The sequence below is a fragment of the Pseudophryne corroboree genome, chromosome 1 (assembly GCF_028390025.1).
Source record: "Pseudophryne corroboree isolate aPseCor3 chromosome 1, aPseCor3.hap2, whole genome shotgun sequence".
NCBI classification, from domain to species: Eukaryota; Metazoa; Chordata; class Amphibia; order Anura; family Myobatrachidae; genus Pseudophryne; species Pseudophryne corroboree.
In genome coordinates, this window is record NC_086444.1 from 655,394,352 (window position 1) to 655,414,991 (window position 20,640).

The following is a 20,640-nucleotide window of genomic DNA, read 5'->3' on the forward strand; positions in this document are numbered from 1 at the left end:
GATTTGTACCGGCGTCGGAGCACGCCCCCATTTAGTCAATTAAGCTCTCATTTAGTTAATTAGGCCAGCGATAGCCAGTAAGTGGAACGCAACACCTTGGCTAGACGAACCGCCGGGTGCAGGAAGTTAATAGCAGTGGAACGCATGATGCGCCGGGCGGAGCAGGTGCATCATGACAGTGTTATATACGTTGCCATGGCGCCGCTGTTGCCGTGGTGCGCCGGGTGACGGAGGCGCGCCACGATAGGGAAAGGGGAAGCGGTTGTCTGGGAGACCGAGTAATAACAAGAAGCTTTATAAGAATGGTGGAACGCACGCCACGGTGGGGCTTTGGAGCGCAATTATTCAATCTATCTCTCTTCCCCTATAAGTTCAACACTATGCCTGATGCATATATAAGTATGGATATACATGTAGATATTAAAGCATACCCAATTTGATATTATATTAATAAATGGTAAATTATTGAGTATAAATCTAATATTAGTTAATCACCACACAGGAAGTGATGTAGTTCATTATAGGGTTTAAAAACCCATCAGATTCAGCTTTCAGTTTATGCAGCAGCTAGGAGTGTTACTAACTGGTGAGAGGTAAGCATGCCGACTTCATGGTTCTCCATGTTATTTTGATATGTTATTATTGAAAGAAAATTTTTTGGGGGTTAATTACTAGCCCTGTTTGTTATGTTGCCCTGTTATAATAATTTTAGATGAACTTTCAATGCAGGTTATGATACTCAAAATAAGGATTATGGCATAGATGGACATCTCCTTATACCTTCATTAATTTAATATGGTAAATCCATCTTGTTATATTGGTACATGTAATATTCACCAGGAATATTGGTTTATATTAGTATTATACTATATATACATTGTCTAATCACAAGCATTCTCATAGTCCCCTGCTTTGTACAAATTGACACCTGGGTGTAATATTCAAATTTAAATTAAGGATGGCCATTTTCTTACACCTGCATTCATTGAATATGGTGAATGCATCTTGTTTCACTGGTACACGCAATATTTACCAGGAATATTGTTTTATATTAGAATTATACTATATACACATTCTGTCTAATCAGAGGCATTATCAGTTACCCGCCTTGTTCAAATTGAAACCTGGGCGTAATCAAGTGACTAGCTGCTCTATGGGCTTGATTTAACCTAATTGTTATGTATGACGAACACAATAAGGGCGATTATATAGAATAACTACTGCACCCATGTAGTACCATAAATCTCTTTTCCATTATAGGTTTAAAATTTCCTATGTAAATTATTTTGAACCGGGCACTGCTCAGTGGAAAATCACTAAATGGGCCATATCTAATTTTCAATTGGTATGTATAACTAATTTATGCCAATTTAAATGAAATTATTTTTATGTGTACGTATGCATACACCTTATATAAACCTTGAATTGGTGTATGAGTATTAGGGGTATATGCAATCCCGGGGCGAATCGCGCCTTTTTTCCGCCCGTTTAAAAATTCGGCAGCACTCGACAGCCGCAGCCCTGCCGCCGGGACCATGAATTCACCATATGCAATGCATAACGGATTCGACACACCCCTTGGCGGATAACGGGCCAATCGGCGAGTAGTGGGCGTCCCGAATTCGACTTCCCGCCGAAAGCAGCCCTTTATTAGGGCTTGTTTGCTGCGTGCTCTGCAGCCATTTTGTGAACCTGCAGAGAGGTGTGAGGAGGTGCAGAGCTAGCAAATTGGTTGTTTGCTGTGGTATCGTTTGGACACCCCAGCAGGCTTTATTCCAGGACAGACAGGAGGATACCTGTTACCCCGGAGGAGAGCCGTTTTCGGAGCTTTTACAGCATTTGTAGGCAAGTACCACATGTGGGTCTGGTGTTGCATGTATGTGTTTGTGTAGTGGGGGTTGCCATGAGGTGTACATGGGGTGTTTGGGAATGTGTATAGCTCCTGCTTGTTTTGCTGCATTTTTTTTGTGTGGATTTTTGTGTTTTGGGGTAGTTTTTCACGTGTTTTTTTTTTTTTTTTCTTTCTTAAAATTACTTTTTGGGTCTTGCTTTTACATTGGTGTACCTCCAGCATGTGCAGGATTGATTTTTGGCTAGTTTGGGCTGATTTTAGTGTCGGTAGCAATGCGGTCGACATGTGGTGTTTGTTTGTCAAACATGTTTCTTCCCTCCTATTTTAGCTCTGGTGTACCTCCTTTTGTGTGCAGGGATGCTTTTCGGTTAGTTTGGGGTGATTTGGAGCAAGTTTGGTCTGCATGTGGTGTCGGTTGTATGCCAAACATGATTTTTTTTTTTTTTTTTTTCCCTCCCCTTTTAGCTCTGGTGTACCTCCTGAGTGTGCAGGGATGCTTTTTGGCTAGTGTCAGCCATTTTCGGTGTCGGCCATGGTTGATTTCCAGTATGTGCAGGGATGCTTGTACAGGGTTTTTTTTTTTTATTTTAATTTTTTTGTTTTTTTTGTTTTGTGCTTTGGTCCTGCTTGAGAACTGGGGTCCCAGCAGCATGATGTGATTGCATTTAATTATGTAATGTGTTAAATTATTAAATATATATAATTTTTTTTTATTTTTTTTTTGTCTTTTTAAAACAGGTGTCAAGGGACAAGCAGCCCCGAACCCCCACCCACTCGGATCTATCCCTGCATAGCAACGAGGAGTGGGAACCGACCCAGGAGGGGGATACGACCGACCAGGCTTGCAGTGACCAGCCGCGGTCGTCAAGGGCCCATGAGAAGACTAAGAAAAAGCCTAGTAGAAAGGTACTGACAACACCTGCAGACACAAATAGCATCCAACTTGACCCACCCTAGTTTGCGCACTGCCATGCACACCTACAGGTATATGTGCGCAATGCCAGGGATACTGACACTCACAGGTACATACCGATCTTATTAAATGCATGTTTTTTGTTTTTTCAATCCCTAAAGGCAAGAAGCCAGCCAGAGGAGCAGTCGGAGGAGGAAGCCTCTGGTGAAGATGCAGGACCGAAAAAGCCGCGTGGCCCCAGATACACTGAGGCGGAAAACTGTGCTCTAGTGGATGGCGTCGACAGGTCCTACGACGTTCTGTATGGACAAAGGGCACAGACCACATCAGCTAGGACAAAGCGAAGCATCTGGGATGCCATCGCGAGCCAAGTCACTGCAGTATCTGGAAACTGCCGGAGCACCAGAAACTGCATGAAGCGGTACAGTGATTGCCGCAGACAGACCAAAAAGAAGATGGGGATTCAGCGCCGACATGAGACCGCTACAGGAGGTGGACCGGCTCTCAACCTGAAGTGGCTACCCTGGGAGAATGTTATTAGAAGGCGCATGAACCCTGCCATGGTCGAAGGAGTTCGCGGAGGTGTGGACTCTAGCCGTCCTGCTGGCTTTCCCGAGGAGGAAGAACCGCCCAGAAGGCGGGAGATAAGGAGGCCTGATGGTAAGAATAAATTCAGATGAGCTGTATTAACGAAAAAATTGTTTTGTACTTGCTAATGTGATTTTTTTTTTTTTTTTTTTTTTCTTTTTCCAGACAGGCCTGCCCAGAGGACATCACCTGCGCGCAGGACATCGCCAGCGCGCGGACCGACACCTGCGCAGCAGGCATCGACAGCAGCGTGCGGACTGACACCTGCGCAGCAAGCATCAGGAGCGCGCAGATCTTCACCTGTGCGCCACAGATCGTCATCGCACAGTTTGTCACCTGTGCACCAGACGACGTCGGCGCGCAGACTATCACCTGTGCGCCAGACATCAGCGCACAGAACTTCACCTGTGCCCCATACACCGTCGGCGACCACACCACAAGATGGGCGCCAAACTACAGCTCCTGCGCGCAGGTCATCACCAGATCGTCGTATCTCCAGGAGCTCAGGGACTGACTGAAGAGCCTCAAGACACAACCCTTGTGGACCCATCACCCGATCTGTTTGAGTCTACAGGGTTAACAGATGAGTTATGGGTTTGAGGACAGACGTATCCAGCCAGACCCTTGAAAAGTCTTCAGATACGAGGACAAGTGAAGCTCCTGGAGCAGCGGCACCACAGGATGTAGAAGGTTTGTATTTAATTTTTGGGGGTGTGTGGGGGGGGGGGGGGGGGGGGGTGTGTGCAGCAGTTTTGTATAGTTTATTAACTTAAACAAAAATTTATTTTGCAAACAGTGGTGCCACGGACCAGCAGCGGACTAGCTTTGGGAATTGGTTCCTACTACAGGCCGGATCTCCTCCTACAGGAGTCGTCAGAGGATGACGAGGTGGAAGTGCAGCAGGCTGCAGTTGCTACATCCCTGTGTGAGTAAATAGAATTGTGAGCCTTCAAACAAATGTATGATGAATGAGTATTAAATTTTCTAATTTTCTTTTCAGCTGCCCAAATGCAAGTGGTGGCAGACGCCCAGGAAGGGCAGAATCCCTCAACTGTTCAGAGGGTGAACACCCTGGCATCGGAGATTACTTCCCGCCAGGATACCTACACAAATGTTGTTGGATGCAGACTGGACAACATTGAGAGGACAATGGAGAAGATGTCAAACAGTCTGCTTGAAATGCAGAAGGCTCTTGCCGACAGCACGGCCACAATGCTACAGGTCAGAATGGACGATCATAGGGAGACTATGGACGTCCTTCACATTCTGGCCGAATCCATGGGCCGGCTCGTGGAGAACACAACATGTCTGGCACACAGCAATACCAACATGTCGGAGAGCCATCGACAATCCTCATCCAGCCAACAGCTCATCGCAACCACACTGCAGATCTATGACAAGCTCCCAGAACCAGCTCATCAACACGCTGGTGATCCACCATTTCCGCCGTCGCAAGCCACAAGGATGCCTCGTACCCTTCCTCAACTACCATCCCAGTACAGACAGTCACAGATGTACCAGGGATATACGGGGATGTACCCCACCCACCAGATGCCTCCACCACCGGCCGCCACATCTACAGCCGCATGGGCACAGAGGCCCAGTCAACGTACTACCATGCCTCCTAGGACATCGACACCCCACACTCAGGAGGAACACCAGGATCCGGACAGACTTTCACCATAAGCCCGGTCGTATTGTTTTATTTACTTCATATGTTTTTCATGTATCCTTTTCTTCCCCTCCCATTTGTTTGTTTTCTTACTATTGTTTTTCTTTGTTGGGCTTCCCCACCCGTGACCGGGTACTACCAAGGAGCTTTGTGTAGGCATACATGGGCATGTATGCGGGCGCGTGTGGTAACGGATGAAAGCTCCTTGTGGCTACATGTATGATGGGCCAAAGAGCAATTCTGATACCACTCTTTTACCCAAAAAATCCTTTTTGTAATGGTGTACAATAGTCTTTCACTGTTGTGTGAATTTACTATTCACTAGTGTGTTTTTGGCTTATTCATAGGATTGGGTGGAAAATTGAAGTGGACGGCATAAGTTCGTGTTGTGCGTACCAAGGTGAGTAGAGCAATGTTTCAATGTATATATTCTAGAAACTTTGGACCGCCTACCTTTGTGAAACCACACAGCCCAGCAATGGGTCATGTTGGGTTGTGTGGTTCCACAAATGTTAGCGTTTCAAAGTGCTGACCACTGACGCCACTATTCCACTTTGGACCGCCTGCCTTTGTGGAACCACACAGCCCAGCAATGGGTCATGCTGGGCTGTGTGGTTCAACAAATGTTCTTGGGAAAGAAATGAACATGACTTTAGTGTCTTTACTTAATATACTTTTTTCTTTTCCCCACAGATATCTATCTACACAAGAAAAGAATATAAAGAATAACTAACTACTTTTTTGTTATTACCTTTCAATTTTTATTTCAATAATCAAATACAATTTTTCTTCAATACATTTTTAAAAAGAGAATTTTTCTGTAGTTTTTATTAAAAAATATTTGATATAAAGTAGAATTGTATAGAAGTTGGTCGCCCTTGGAACATCTGGGGAACTGTTGTCTCTTCACATCCACGCCACTTGGGAAGGAAACACCTGTGGAAGAGAACAGTATGAGGGTCCAGCTATTGGTAAAGTGTCACCCTGGTACTGAAAAGAAGAGGTACACAATCAACACTACACAAGCAGGTTACAGTGGGCCCAAATGCAATCCCCCGGCACTTGCGTCACTACACATCCAAACATTCCCTGACCAGCATTGGTGTATCAGGGAATTATTGGATGTGCAGTTTTGCAAATGCCGGAGGGCTGCACTTTGGACATGCCGGGGTGACTTGGGACAAGAGGGAGTTTTGGGCAATACATCTCACCTGAGGGGGGTTGTCTGCTACATGGCGGAGGCTCAGGTCCACATCACAAGTAGGTTGCCCATGGTAGAGTTGGATAAAAGGGTCCAATATTTGCAGAAACTCAACAACAGGAGAAAATGGAGTGATGAGTTGTCAACAGGACTAAACTTTAAAAACAGGCCTGGGAAGGTACATCAACAGGATGGAAAACTCTGAAATACATGAATAAAGTTTTTTTTTTTTTTTTTAATATTAGTTATGTTTACACGATAATACAAATGTATACTCACAGGCAACAGTAAAGTTTTGGAACACTGTCCACCAGGAATCATCTTCGTCCATACCCACCAATAGAGCAGAGGAACATTTCCCGCATCCTAAAGCAAAGAGTCATCGGCAAATGGTTTGCGAAACATGTTGTGTAAAATACAACATGCATTTACCATGCCGCAAACCTTCGCCAGGTGACCTAACCGCAAAGTTCCCACCATTGAATATAATGGAGAGGCTTTGTGATGCGCTGTCTGACAGCTCAGAAGTGCAGCCAATCAGCAGAGTGCAAGGATGTTGTGCACGCTGATTGGCTTAAAAGACCTTTCAGTGACAGCAGTCACAAAGGGGTCTCTGCATTCGGGGAAAGGGGTCCATGTGTAAACATGGGTCCCCTTTCAGTCTGCTGGTCCGGGTTTGTCGTGTTATTTTTTTGCTAAGTACGTGGATTTATCTCTGGACACTAGAGATCAGGTGAGTGTTATTTATTTCACAGGTACCCTGGATCGACGGAGACTGTCAGTCGGCGGGTCAACATAGGTAAGTACAGTATGTGTGTTGGCAGTTGTGTAAAAGTTATACTTTCACGGTGTTGTCTCCTGTTTTTTATTTGGGTATTTTTTTTTTCCAGTAGTACTACAGGTACAAGCGGTCCCATTTTTCTCCCGCATGCTGGTACTTGTGGTTCTCAATACCTTGCGGGGGAGGCTTGCTGGGACTTGTAGTACTACTGGAAAAAACAATATTCTTTCAATTTTCTCAAGGCTATCAGCCCCCCATCCGCAGCCCTTGGATGGGGGGGGGACAGCCTCGGGCTTCACCCCCTGGCCCTTGGGTGGCTGGGGGGGACCCCTTGATTGAAGGGGTCCCCACTCACCCAGGGTACCCCGACCAGGGGTGACTAGTTGGATATTTAATGCCACGGCCGCAGGGCGCTGTATAAGTGACCCCCCCCCCCCCCCGGCTGTGGCATTATCTGTCCAGCTAGTGGAGCCCGATGCTGGTGTATAAAATACGGGGGACCCCTACTCTTTTTGTCCCTCGTATTTTTTGCACCAGGCGCAGAGCCCGGTGCTGGTTTTAAAAATACGGGGGATCCCCTGTCAATTTTTCCCCTGCATTTTTAGAACCAGGACCAGCTTGAAGAGCCCGAGGCTGGTTATGCTTTGGAGGGTGGACCCCACGCCATTTTTTTTACAGAATATTACCATTTATAAAAAAAATACATATATTTTATTAAAATATATAAATAATACTTGTGCCTCCAAAAAATACAAACCTAGTACCTAATCCCTCCTAATATAAATAGATATGCTATTATCAATAAAAAAAAACATGTTTTAATTTTTTTTATTTGTTTCACCCACCAAAGTGTTGCGGATTGAAAATGTCGAATTTGCTGTCTAAAAGCACTATTGTCGAATTTCCAAACTTCCATTGAATAGACTTTGGTCGAATTGCAGCATTTGTACCATTGTAAAAAAAGTCGAATTTGACAAAAGTCGAATTTCCAAAAGTCGAATTTTGAATGTCCGTTTTTTGGCGTAAAGTACTGGATTGCATTGTTGAATTTTTTTTTTTTTTTGGCAAAAAAGTCCCGAAATTTGACAATTTCAGGAATTCGACCGCAATTGCATATACCCCTTAATACGGTTAATACACTGCCATTTCTTTCACCTACTTCATTCTACACTCGTTAATAAGTGGTGAATGTATGAGTATAAATTATGTTTAGTATTTCAATATGATAGAAATGATATGTTGTAAATATGGTAAAGTCTTTGGAGATATCATTTTTTTGATCATTGTATATGTTAATACAAATTTGTGAGGCTGAAAATAAGCCCGTTAGAACACTTTTTGAACCAGTCCTCCTTTTCCTGTACCTCACATACTATATTCTGTCATAATATGGTTTTTGTGACATATGTTATAATTTTACATATATTAGAGATGAGCGGGTTCGGTTCCTCGGAATCCGAACCCGCCCGAACTTCAGCTTTTTTTTACACGGATCCGAGCGACTCGGATCTTCCCGCCTTGCTCGGTTAACCCGAGCGCGCCCGAACGTCATCATGACGCTGTCGGATTCTATCGCGAGACTCTGATTCTATATAAGGAGCCGCGCGTCGCCGCCATTTTACACGTGCATTGAGATTGATAGTGAGAGGACGTGGCTGGCGTCCTCTCCGTTTAGAGAAGAAATAGATAGGAGAGTGAGAGTGACACTTCATTTACTGGAGCTTAGGAGGAGTACTCAGACAGAGAGTGCAGAATTTTGCTGATAGTATGTATTAGTTAGTTATACTAGTGACTGACCAGTGACCACCAGTGCAGTTTTATATTATTTAATATAATCCGTTCTCTGCCTGAAAAAACGATACACAGTGACTCAGTCACATACCATATCTGTGCTCAGCCCAGTGTGCTGCATCATCTATGTATAATATCTGACTGTGCTCACACAGCTTAATTGTGGGGGAGACTGGGGAGCAGTTAGGTTATAGCAGGAGCACATATTAAAATTAAACAGTGCACACTTTTTTTCTGCAGGAGTGCCACTGCCAGTGTGACTGACCAGTGACCTGACCACCAGTATATAGTATACTATATTGTGAATGTCTGCCTGTAAAAGTTAAACACACGTTGTGTGACTTGTGTGGTGTTTTTTTATTCTATAAAATAAAAAACTCATTCTGCTGACAGTGTCCAGCAGGTCCGTCATTATATAATATATACCTGTCCGGCTGCAGTAGTGATATATATATTTTTTATATCATTATTTATCATCCAGTCGCAGCAGACACAGTACGGTAGTTCACGGCTGTAGCTACCTCTGTGTCGGCACTCCATCCATAATTGTATACCACCTACCCGTGGTTTTTTCCTTTCTTCTTTATACATACTACATCTCATTATCCAGTCTATATTAGCAGCAGACACAGTACAGTACGGTAGTCCACGGCTGTAGCTACCTCTGTGTCGGCACTCCGTCCATAATTGTATACCACCTACCCGTGGTTTTTTTTCCTTTCTTCTTTATACATACTACATCTCATTATCATCCAGTCTATATTAGCAGCAGACACAGTACGGTAGTCCACGGCTGTAGCTACCTCTGTGTCGGCACTCGGCAGTCCATTCATAATTGTATACTAGTATCCATCCATCTCCATTGTTTACCTGAGGTGCCTTTTTAGTTGTGCCTATTAAAATATGGAGAACAAAAATGTTGAGGTTCCAAAATTAGGGAAAGATCAAGATCCACTTCCACCTCGTGCTGAAGCTGCTGCCACTAGTCATGGCCGAGACTATGAAATGCCAGCAACGTCGTCTGCCAAGGCCGATGCCCAATGTCATAGTACAGAGCATGTCAAATCCAAAACACCAAATATCAGTAAAAAAAAGGACTCCAAAACCTAAAATAAAATTGTCGGAGGAGAAGCGTAAACTTGCCAATATGCCATTTACCACACGGAGTGGCAAGGAACGGCTGAGGCCCTGGCCTATGTTCATGGCTAGTGGTTCAGCTTCACATGAGGATGGAGGCACTCAGCCTCTCGCTAGAAAAATGAAAAGACTCAAGCTGGCAAAAGCAGTAGCACCGCAAAGAACTGTGCGTTCTTCGAAATCCCAAATCCACAAGGAGAGTCCAATTGCGTCGGTTGCGATGCCTGACCTTCCCAACACTGGACGTGAAGAGCATGCGCCTTCCACCATTTGCACGCCCCCTGCAAGTGCTGGAAGGAGCACCCGCAGTCCAGTTCCTGATAGTCAGATTGAAGATGTCAGTGTTGAAGTACACCAGGATGAGGAGGATATGGGTGTTGCTGGCGCTGGGGAGGAAATTGACCAGGAGGATTCTGATGGTGAGGTGGTTTGTTTAAGTCAGGCACCCGGGGAGACACCTGTTGTCCGTGGGAGGAATATGGCCGTTGACATGCCTGGTGAAAATACCAAAAAAAAAAGCTCTTCGGTGTGGAACTATTTCAACAGAAATGCGGACAACAGGTGTCAAGCCGTGTGTTCCCTTTGTCAAGCTGTAATAAGTAGGGGTAAGGACGTTAACCACCTCGGAACATCCTCCCTTATACGTCACCTGCAGCGCATTCATAATAAGTCAGTGACAAGTTCAAAAACTTTGGGTGACAGTGGAAGCAGTCCACTGACCAGTAAATCCCTTCCTCTTGTAACCAAGCTCACACAAACCACCCCACCAACTCCCTCAGTGTCAATTTCCTCCTTCCCCAGGAATGCCAATAGTCCTGCAGGCCATGTCACTGGCAATTCTGACGAGTCCTCTCCTGCCTGGGATTCCTCCGATGCATCCTTGCGTGTAACGCCTACTGCTGCTGGCGCTGCTGTTGTTGCTGCTGGGAGTCGATGGTCGTCCCAGAGGGGAAGTCGTAAGACCACTTTTACTACTTCCACCAAGCAATTGACTGTCCAACAGTCCTTTGCGAGGAAGATGAAATATCACAGCAGTCATCCTACAGCAAAGCGGATAACTGAGGCCTTGGCATCCTGGGTGGTGAGAAACGTGGTTCCGGTATCCATCATTACTGCAGAGCCAACTATAGACTTGTTGGAGGTACTGTGTCCCCAGTACCAAATACCATCTAGGTTCCATTTCTCTAGGCAGGCGATACCGAAAATGTACACAGACCTCAGAAAAAGAGTCACCAGTGTCCTAAAAAATGCAGCTGTACCCAATGTCCACTTAACCACGGACAAGTGGAGCAGGGCAGGGTCAGGACTATATGACTGTGACAGCCCACTGGGTAGATGTATGGACTCCCGCCGCAAGAACAGCAGCGGCGGCACCAGTAACAGCATCTCGCAAACGCCAACTCTTTCCTAGGCAGGCTACGCTTTGTATCACCGGTTTCCAGAATACGCACACAGCTGAAAACCTCTTACGGCAACTGAGGAAGATCATCGCGGAATGGCTTACCCCAATTGGACTCTCCTGTGGATTTGTGGCATCGGACAACGCCAGCAATATTGTGTGTGCATTAAATATGGGCAAATTCCAGCACGTCCCATGTTTTGCACATACCTTGAATTTGGTGGTGCAGAATTTTTTTTAAAAACGACAGGGGCGTGCAAGAGATGCTGTCGGTGGCCAGAAAAATTGCGGGACACTTTCGGCGTACAGGCACCACGTACAGAAGACTGGAGCACCACCAAAAACTACTGAACCTGCCCTGCCATCATCTGAAGCAAGAAGTGGTAACGAGGTGGAATTCAACCCTCTATATGCTTCAGAGGTTGGAGGAGCAGCAAAAGGCCATTCAAGCCTATACAATTGAGCACGATATAGGAGGTGGAATGCACCTGTCTCAAGCGCAGTGGAGAATGATTTCAACGTTGTGCAAGGTTCTGATGCCCTTTGAACTTGCCACACGTGAAGTCAGTTCAGACACTGCCAGCCTGAGTCAGGTCATTCCCCTCATCAGGCTTTTGCAGAAGAAGCTGGAGACATTGAAGGAGGAGCTAACACGGAGCGATTCCGCTAGGCATGTGGGACTTGTGGATGGAGCCCTTAATTCGCTTAACAAGGATTCACGGGTGGTCAATCTGTTGAAATCAGAGCACTACATTTTGGCCACCATGCTCGATCCTAGATTTAAAGCCTACCTTGGATCTCTCTTTCCGGCAGACACAAGTCTGCTGGGGTTGAAAGACCTGCTGGTGAGAAAATTGTCAAGTCAAGCGGAACGCGACCTGTCAACATCTCCTCCTTCACATTCTCCCGCAACTGGGGGTGCGAGGAAAAGGCTCAGAATTCCGAGCCCACCCGCTGGCGGTGATGCAGGGCAGTCTGGAGCGACTGCTGATGCTGACATCTGGTCCGGACTGAAGGACCTGACAACGATTACGGACATGTCGTCTACTGTCACTGCATATGATTCTCTCCCCATTGAAAGAATGGTGGAGGATTATATGAGTGACCGCATCCAAGTAGGCACGTCACACAGTCCGTACTTATACTGGCAGGAAAAAGAGGCAATTTGGAGGCCCTTGCACAAACTGGCTTTATTCTACCTAAGTTGCCCTCCCACAAGTGTGTACTCCGAAAGAGTGTTTAGTGCCGCCGCTCACCTTGTCAGCAATCGGCGTACGAGGTTACATCCAGAAAATGTGGAGAAGATGATGTTCATTAAAATTAATTATAATCAATTCCTCCGCGGAGACATTGACCAGCAGCAATTGCCTCCACAAAGTACACAGGGAGCTGAGATGGTGGATTCCAGTGGGGACGAATTGATAATCTGTGAGGAGGGGGATGTACACAGTGATATATCGGAGGATGATGATGAGGTGGACATCTTGCCTCTGTAGAGCCAGTTTGTGCAAGGAGAGATTAATTGCTTCTTTTTTGGGGGGGGTCCAAACCAACCCGTCATATCAGTCACAGTCGTGTGGCAGACCCTGTCACTGAAATGATGGGTTGGTTAAAGTGTGCATGTCCTGTTTTGTTTATACAACATAAGGGTGGGTGGGAGGGCCCAAGGACAATTCCATCTTGCACCTCTTCTTTTTTTTCTTTTATTTTTCTTTGCGTCATGTGCTGTTTGGGGAGGGTTTTTTGGAAGGGCCATCCTGCGTGACACTGCAGTGCCACTCCTAGATGGGCCCGGTGTTTGTGTCGGCCACTAGGGTCGCTTATCTTACTCACACAGTCAGCTACCTCATTGCGCCTCTTTTTTTTCTTTGCGTCATGTGCTGTTTGGGGAGGGTTTTTTGGAAGGGCCATCCTGCGTGACACTGCAGTGCCACTCCTAGATGGGCCCGGTGTTTGTGTCGGCCACTAGGGTCGCTTATCTTACTCACACAGCTACCTCATTGCGCCTCTTTTTTTCTTTGCGTCATGTGCTGTTTGGGGAGGGTTTTTTGGAAGGGACATCCTGCGTGACACTGCAGTGCCACTCCTAGATGGGCCCGGTGTTTGTGTCGGCCACTAGGGTCGCTAATCTTACTCACACAGCTACCTCATTGCGCCTCTTTTTTTTCTTTGCGTCATGTGCTGTTTGGGGAGGGTTTTTTGGAAGGGACATCCTGCGTGACACTGCAGTGCCACTCCTAGATGGGCCCGGTGTTTGTGTCGGCCACTAGGGTCGCTAATCTTACTCACACAGCTACCTCATTGCGCCTCTTTTTTTTCTTTGCGTCATGTGCTGTTTGGGGAGGGTTTTTTGGAAGGGACATCCTGCGTGACACTGCAGTGCCACTCCTAGATGGGCCCGGTGTTTGTGTCGGCCACTAGGGTCGCTTATCTTACTCACACAGCGACCTCGGTGCAAATTTTAGGACTAAAAATAATATTGTGAGGTATTCAGAATAGACTGAAAATGAGTGGAAATTATGGTTTTTGAGGTTAATAATACTTTGGGATCAAAATGACCCCCAAATTCTGATTTAAGCCGTTTTTTAGGGTTTTTTGGAAAAAACACCCGAATCCAAAACACACCCGAATCCGACAAAAAAAATTCGGTGAGGTTTTGCCAAAACGCGGTCGAACCCAAAACACGGCCGCGGAACCGAAACCAAAACCCGAAAAATTTCAGGCGCTCATCTCTAACATATATTCCGTGTGGTGAAATCTGGTCCGATACCATTTTTAATATTTATATATTTGCCTTTTGAAGACACGATAAGATATTTGTCCATATTGTGATCCTTTGGTATGTATTTGATGTATTTTTTAAGTGGTATAAGTACACTGTAAATAGATAAGAAAAATTGTTTATAAATGTTTTTGTGTTATTTAGATTATTATAAACCCCTGATGAAGTCTGTAGGACAAAACGCGTTGGAATTAAGACAGCGATTTCTGTCATTTTCTTCAAGGACGAATATTTCTGATATTGTTCTGACTGAAATGGATTAATACCAACACAACCATTGTCTGTACAAACATCATTTATTGTCATCTTGGGCAAATTGTAAACAGTTTTTATACATTGTTTTTTTAATGAATAAAAATCTAATTTTTAAGATTGTTTCATTATACAACAAACTTATACATACCAAAGAACGACATTAGCTACCTGGGGAAATATTTTTCTTTATTGTTCATAGTACTGTATTTCCCTAAGGTGTAGCTCTCTATACCTTTAGCGCGAGAAAGGTCTTACATCTCTACAGAGATAGATAGATATATCTATCTATTTTTTTTTTTTTTCTTTCATAACTTAACTTTCTATCCTGGATGGCTCAGATGGACCTCTGATGTCATCCAGAATATGTATGCCAAGCAAAAATAATCATGTTGTACATAAATGCACATACTAAAAGATGATTTAAAATATATATATATATATATATATATATATATATATTCTGTAAACTGATGATTTATTATATATATATTCTGTAGCTAGAACAATTCATTCTTCCTAACTGTTCATATGAACCTCCATTCCCTGACAAAAATAAGGAGATTACAGGGTAAGTTCCACTGTGTCATTGAGTCCATTCGGAAGCATCGTGTTTAATCGATATATCTAGAATGCTTCTCTTCGGCACTGGTGGCTAAACCTATCTCCCCTTCTATTTGTGAGCTTAATCTGTTCAATTCGTTTGATTTTGATGTCATTAAGGGGTATATTCAACTGAAGTCGAAAAACTGCCGTCTGTTGAAAAGACAGCAGTTTTCGACTTTTTAAGGTCGAATCCTGATTCAACCTATTTAATCCCTAAATTTTTCGACAAGTCGATGAGTTCGACTTGTCAAAAAGCATGTGGATTGGCGGAATAGCTGCCGATCCACGTGCTTGAGTCAAAAACGGGGCCAAAACCGACAGGTTTTGGCCCCCTTTTCGACCATCTCAGTCCGACATCAAAAAGATGTTGGACAGAGATGCGGACACAGAGGAGGAGAGGGGGGCGCAGGGAAACGCGGGGACAGCCGGCTGGCATACAAGGGAGATCAGCACTACAGTAGTGCTGCAGCTGGATGTCACTCAGCTGCCCGACCTCACGGCAGCTATGTTGAATTTAAAAGACATGTGTGATATATAATAAGTCTGCATAGCAGAGAATCTAAGTAAGAACTTGGAGCAGATCCAATTAAGGATAGACACATGGTTATATTGGTATTGTATGGGTCCATACTGATTGAAATGGATTGAGGTGCTGAATGCATAGATTCTCGGGAAAACAGAGTTAAATGATTACCGAGGCTACATACTATGGAATTAGACTGAAAACGAGGCTTGAAACGCAGCCAGTGGTGGATCTAGACTTAACTTTTAGGGGGGGGCGGTTTAAGAATAATGACTCCTCCCCTAATCATAGCCCCTCCCACTTAGTAATGCCCTTCCCGTTCGCTTCTAAAATTTCCTATTGTTGCCATTACTAATAAAATGTTGCCAGTTAGTGGAGAGAACCCTGCGCACTGGTGATACAGACTGGCGAATTGCCATTCCTTCCATCAGGGGTGGTAGAGGCTAAGACAGTAGGGCAATTTAAACATGCATGGGATAGACATAAGGATCTCCTTACAAAGAAATAAAGATCAAATAAGGTTAGAGATAAAAATAATGTAAAAAAAAAAAAGGGGGGCAGACTAGATGGGCCAAGTGGTTCTTATCTACTGACAAATTCTATGTTTCTATAGCACACAGAATGAGCCGAAATTCACATTTATAGCACACTGAATGAGCCAAAATAATGCAGGCACTGGGGGCAAGGGGAATCCTACCCCCATATTAACTTACACTGGGGCAGCAAGGGGAAAAAAAACACAGGGGGGGAGACGTGGCACTCACACTCTCTCTCTCTCTCTCTCAGGGGAGGAGACATGGCATACACTGACACCTACTCATATTTTGTCCGCAGCAGCATGAGGAGTCGGGATGGAGGCCGGGTCCCGCCGTGGTGTTGGGAACGGGGTGGAGAGCGTTGCAGCGCGGCAGGGGAGAGAGAGCGTTCTGACGCGCGTACATGGAGGAGGGGGCGTGGTCAGAACAGACGGCAGAGACAGCAGTGTATACAATCACTGTAGCCTGTCCCCGCCGGCCTCTGTTCTGACCACGCCCCCTCCTCCCTGTACGCACGTCAGGACGCTCTCTCTCTCTCTCCCCTTCCCCTGCCGCGCTGCACCGCTCTCCACCCCGCTCCCAACACCGTTGCGGGACCCGGCCTCTATCCCGGTGCCGTTATGTGTAGGGGGGGCGTTCGCCCTAATCGCCACCCCGCTAAATCCACCACTGAACGCAGCGGATGTACGCATGCGCGCAATGCAAAAAATTTAAATAAAAAGTGCCTCGGGATGCCAAGGACGTTCATCAACTGAGGAAGCCGCCAACGGTGATATAAGAAATGCGTATTGAGTGGTGTCAGCAGAAATGCACATTTGTTCTTATCCCCACTACCTCACGTGGAACTGGACAATGACCTCCGGATAAGGCTCAATTAAAATGAATTTGCTTCCAGAGCCGGGAGCTTTACTGACCAGCGCAGTCGATCCACGGACGGTAAAAGGGGTAAAGTTGCTTTATACCTTAAAAACAGAACATGGCCATGTTTATATAAAAACTCACCAAATGTGTGTGATTAACTGTTCCTGTGCAGCAATAGAGGATTCAAGCATATTAACGCCAAAACACACTGGTTAAATCCTCTCTAAGTAAAGACTTCAACGTGTCCCTGCTAAATTTGCTAATTAAAGTCTGTGTTTAAAACAAGGACTCTACTACTATACAGCAAGCACTTCTGCAGCATGGATATTATGTAATTTTAATCCATATGAGAGAAATAATCCGACATTTACAGATAGATTAATAACAGTTTTTTAATGTGCATATTATTGTACGTAGAGTGAATAAATTACTTTGTTGCAAAGTGAAAGGGAGCTGTGAACCTTTCTACTTTACAGAGACTAGTTGAATACATTGTAACATAATTAAGACAATATCTAAATGGAAACAGTCAATGAGAATTAGAAAGGAGTGATTTCACAGGGGATATATGGAAAAATGTATTAATGTACTTTTAATTGTTCTACTGATTTGATGTTTTAGATTTTATTTAGTTTATGGTATTAAAATATTAATAAAAATAAATTACTATATACATATAAAGTTTGTCAGCGCTCGCAATTTCTATTTTTCTTTTACTTGTCTTTAAGAGGGGCTGAGTATCCCCTGATTTGGTGAAAGCTGTGACAAATCTGTTGTTTAAACAATGGGTATTTGGTTGGCGCCGGGGAATTTGTCCTTTTTTACCTTTCAAGAATGTCTGGACCTCAGGGAGAGAAGCCAATTGTTTCTGAAAGAAAATTGACAAAGCCGAAATATGGACTTTAATAGAGCCTAGGCGTAGGCCCACATCCACTTCCGACTGCAGAAAAAGCAGGAAACGTCTCAGATGAAATTCCACCACGGAATATTGTCTGCTCTCACACCAAGAGACATACTACTTCCATATACGGTGGTAATGTTTAGACTTTACCCGCTTCCTGGATTGGATCATAGTCGGGATGACCTTGTCAGGAATCCCTCTACTGGCTAGAATCGGTCGTTCAACTTCCATGCCGTTGGACATAGCCGCAGTAAGTCTTTATAGTCGAATGGTCCCTGTTACAGAAGATGCTCGCAAAGAGGTAGTCCATGGATCTTCGATCAGCATCTCGAGAAGATCCGCACACCAGGCCTTTCGAGGCCAGTTCAGAGCAATGAGGATTGCTTGAACCTTTTCCCTTTTTACTCTTTTTAGAATTCTTGGAATCAGGGGAAGTGGAGGAAACATGTACACCAGGTGGTAGACCCACGGAGTTATCAGATCGTCTACCGCCACTGCTTGTGGGTCTCTCGACCTAGAACAATACCGCTTAAGCTTCTTGTTGAGTCGAGAGGCCATTATGTCGATCTGTGGATATCCCCACCAACGTGTCAACTACCGGAACACCCCTGGGTGCAGGTCGTGTCTGATGAGGAAGTCTGTTTCCCAGTTGTCTACTCCTGGAATGAAGACCGTCGACAATGCCATAGTGTGTTTTTCCACCCAGAGGAGAATTCTTAACACCTCTGACATTGCTGCTCTGCTTTTCGTTCCACCCTGTCGGTTTATGTACGTTACTGCCATTACATTGTCTGACTGGACCTTAATGGCCTGATTCCGAAATAGAGATGAGGCCTGCACAAGGGTGTTGTATATTGCCCTGATTTCCAAGATGTTTATTGGAAGGATGACTTCCCGATTTGACCATCTTCCTTGAAACTGTACCTCCTGGGTGACTGCTCCCCAACCTCTGAAGCTTGCATCTGTGGTTAGCAGAATCCAATTCTGAATCCTGAACCTCCGAACCTCGACAAGGTGAGAAGTCTGTAGCCACCACAGAAGGGGGATTCTGGCTCTTGGTGACAGACAGATCCTCTGGTGCATGTGAAAATGTGATCCGGACCATTGGTCCAACAGATCCAGCTGGATGGGCCTCGCATGAAACCTTCCGTACTGAAGCGCCTCATAAGAGGCCACCATTTTCCCCAGAAGGCGAATGCACAGATGCACTAAGGTTCGGATTGGCTTCAGGACCACCCAAACCATCGACTGGATTTCCATAGCCTTCTCCAAGGGAAGGAACACTCTCTGAGACTCTGTGTCCAGAATCATTCCCAGGAAGGAGAGCCTATGTGTCCGTTCCAGGTGAGATTTTGGTAAGTTCAGAATCCACCCGTGATCCAGGAGTAGTTTGGTTGAGAGGCCAATGCTGTCCAACAACCGTTCCCTGGACGGTGCCTTTATCAGAAGATCGTCCAGGTACGGAATTATGTTCACTCCCTGTTTGAAGGGTAGAAACATCATCTCTGCCATCACCTTGGTGAACACTCCCGGTGCCGTGGAGAGACCAAATGGCAGAGCCTAGAACTGGTAGTGGCAGTCCTGCAGTGCAAACCATAGATAAGCCTGATGAGGTGGCCAGATCGGAATGTGAAGGTAGGCATCCTTGATATATAGAGATACTAGGAATTTCCCCTCCTCCAGACCTGAGATCACTGCTCTCAGAGACTCCATCTTGAATTTGAACACTCATAAATACGGGTTCAACGACTTGTGGTTCAAAATTGGTTGTACCGAAATGTTCGGTTTCGGTACTACAAACAAGTAGGAATAATATCCCTTGTTTTGCAGATGAGGTGGAACTGAAACAATGACCTGAGTCTGTACCAGTTTTTGAATGGTGTCCTGTAAGGTTATACTTGCTTCCTGTGAAACTGGTAAGCCTGATTTGAAGAATCTGTGAGGTAGGAGCTCCTGAAACTCCAGTCTGTAGCCCTGGGAAATAAGATATATGACCTAGGGATCCTGGCATGATGTTGTCCAGATGTGACTGAAAAATGTTAGTTGGACTCCCACCTGCCAGTTCTCCAGGCATCGCAGCTCACCGTCATGCTGAAGGCTTTGAGGAAGCAGAGCTTGAGATCTGCTCCTGTGAACCGGCAGATGCTGGTTTTCGTGGTTTACCTCTAGCACCTCTGGTGGCTGTAGAAGAACCTCTGGTTTTGCCCTTAAACTTGGCAGTCCGAAAGGACTGTAGATTAGCTCCTGAGTAGGCCTTCCTTTCTGGGGGAGCTGCAGAAGGAAGATACGTGGACTTACCCACAGTAGCTTTGGAGATACATTTGTCTAGTTCATCTCCAAATAAAGTCTCTCCTGTGAAGGGTAGGCCTTCCACACCTTTCCTGGAGTCCGTGTCAGCAGTCCACTGGCATGCGTGCTGACATTGCCACAGCAGTAATTTGACTCATTACAAGCCACCTGTGCCGGAGAGGGAGCAGGGAGCCGCAGCAGCGCTATGTAACTGGTAGCAGCGCTGCTGCAGCAGTCCCCTCTCCTTCCACATCTCACTGCGTCGAATAGGAATCCTCAGACTCATCTCCCACCCAATCAGTGCTGCATCCCATCCAAATTGTTCCCCGCGCTCCCATTAGGCCCCGCCCCTAAAGGATAGGCCGATGCTGGGCACTGACTGACTGTCCCGTGGTCGTGGATGCCACTGTCACTGCTGCCACCACCGATCAGGCTGTGGGCTGCTGGAAGAGTGCCGGGAGCAGTGTTACAGTAAGCTGCATGCGGTCCCCAAGCAGCCCAGTGTGCTCTATGCCAGGCTCGGCCATGACACCTCCCGCATGGGGGAGACTCCTTC

At 45.5% G+C, this 20,640-nt stretch overlaps 1 protein-coding gene across 3 annotated transcripts; it reads left to right on the top strand.

Annotated features, from left to right (window-relative positions):
• The first annotated feature begins 335 nt into the window (after positions 1 to 335).
• LOC134932014 (uncharacterized) lies at positions 336 to 14,423 on the top strand. 3 transcript variants are annotated; one of them, XM_063926086.1, is made up of 7 exons: positions 336 to 593; positions 1,261 to 1,345; positions 2,591 to 2,758; positions 2,927 to 3,425; positions 3,519 to 4,043; positions 4,150 to 4,278; positions 4,354 to 5,419. In XM_063926086.1, the coding sequence occupies exons 5-7, from the start codon at positions 3,944 to 3,946 to the stop codon at positions 5,037 to 5,039; spliced, it is 915 nt and encodes a 304-aa protein (XP_063782156.1). In that variant the 5' UTR covers positions 336 to 593; positions 1,261 to 1,345; positions 2,591 to 2,758; positions 2,927 to 3,425; positions 3,519 to 3,943; the 3' UTR covers positions 5,040 to 5,419. The 3 variants fall into 2 exon arrangements, 1 of the variants encoding a protein (XP_063782156.1); XR_010179246.1 differs by lacking the exons at positions 2,591 to 2,758; positions 2,927 to 3,425; positions 3,519 to 4,043; positions 4,150 to 4,278; positions 4,354 to 5,419 and adding an exon at positions 14,261 to 14,423 and having other exon boundaries at positions 399 to 593.
• The last annotated feature ends 6,217 nt before the right edge of the window (positions 14,424 to 20,640 follow it).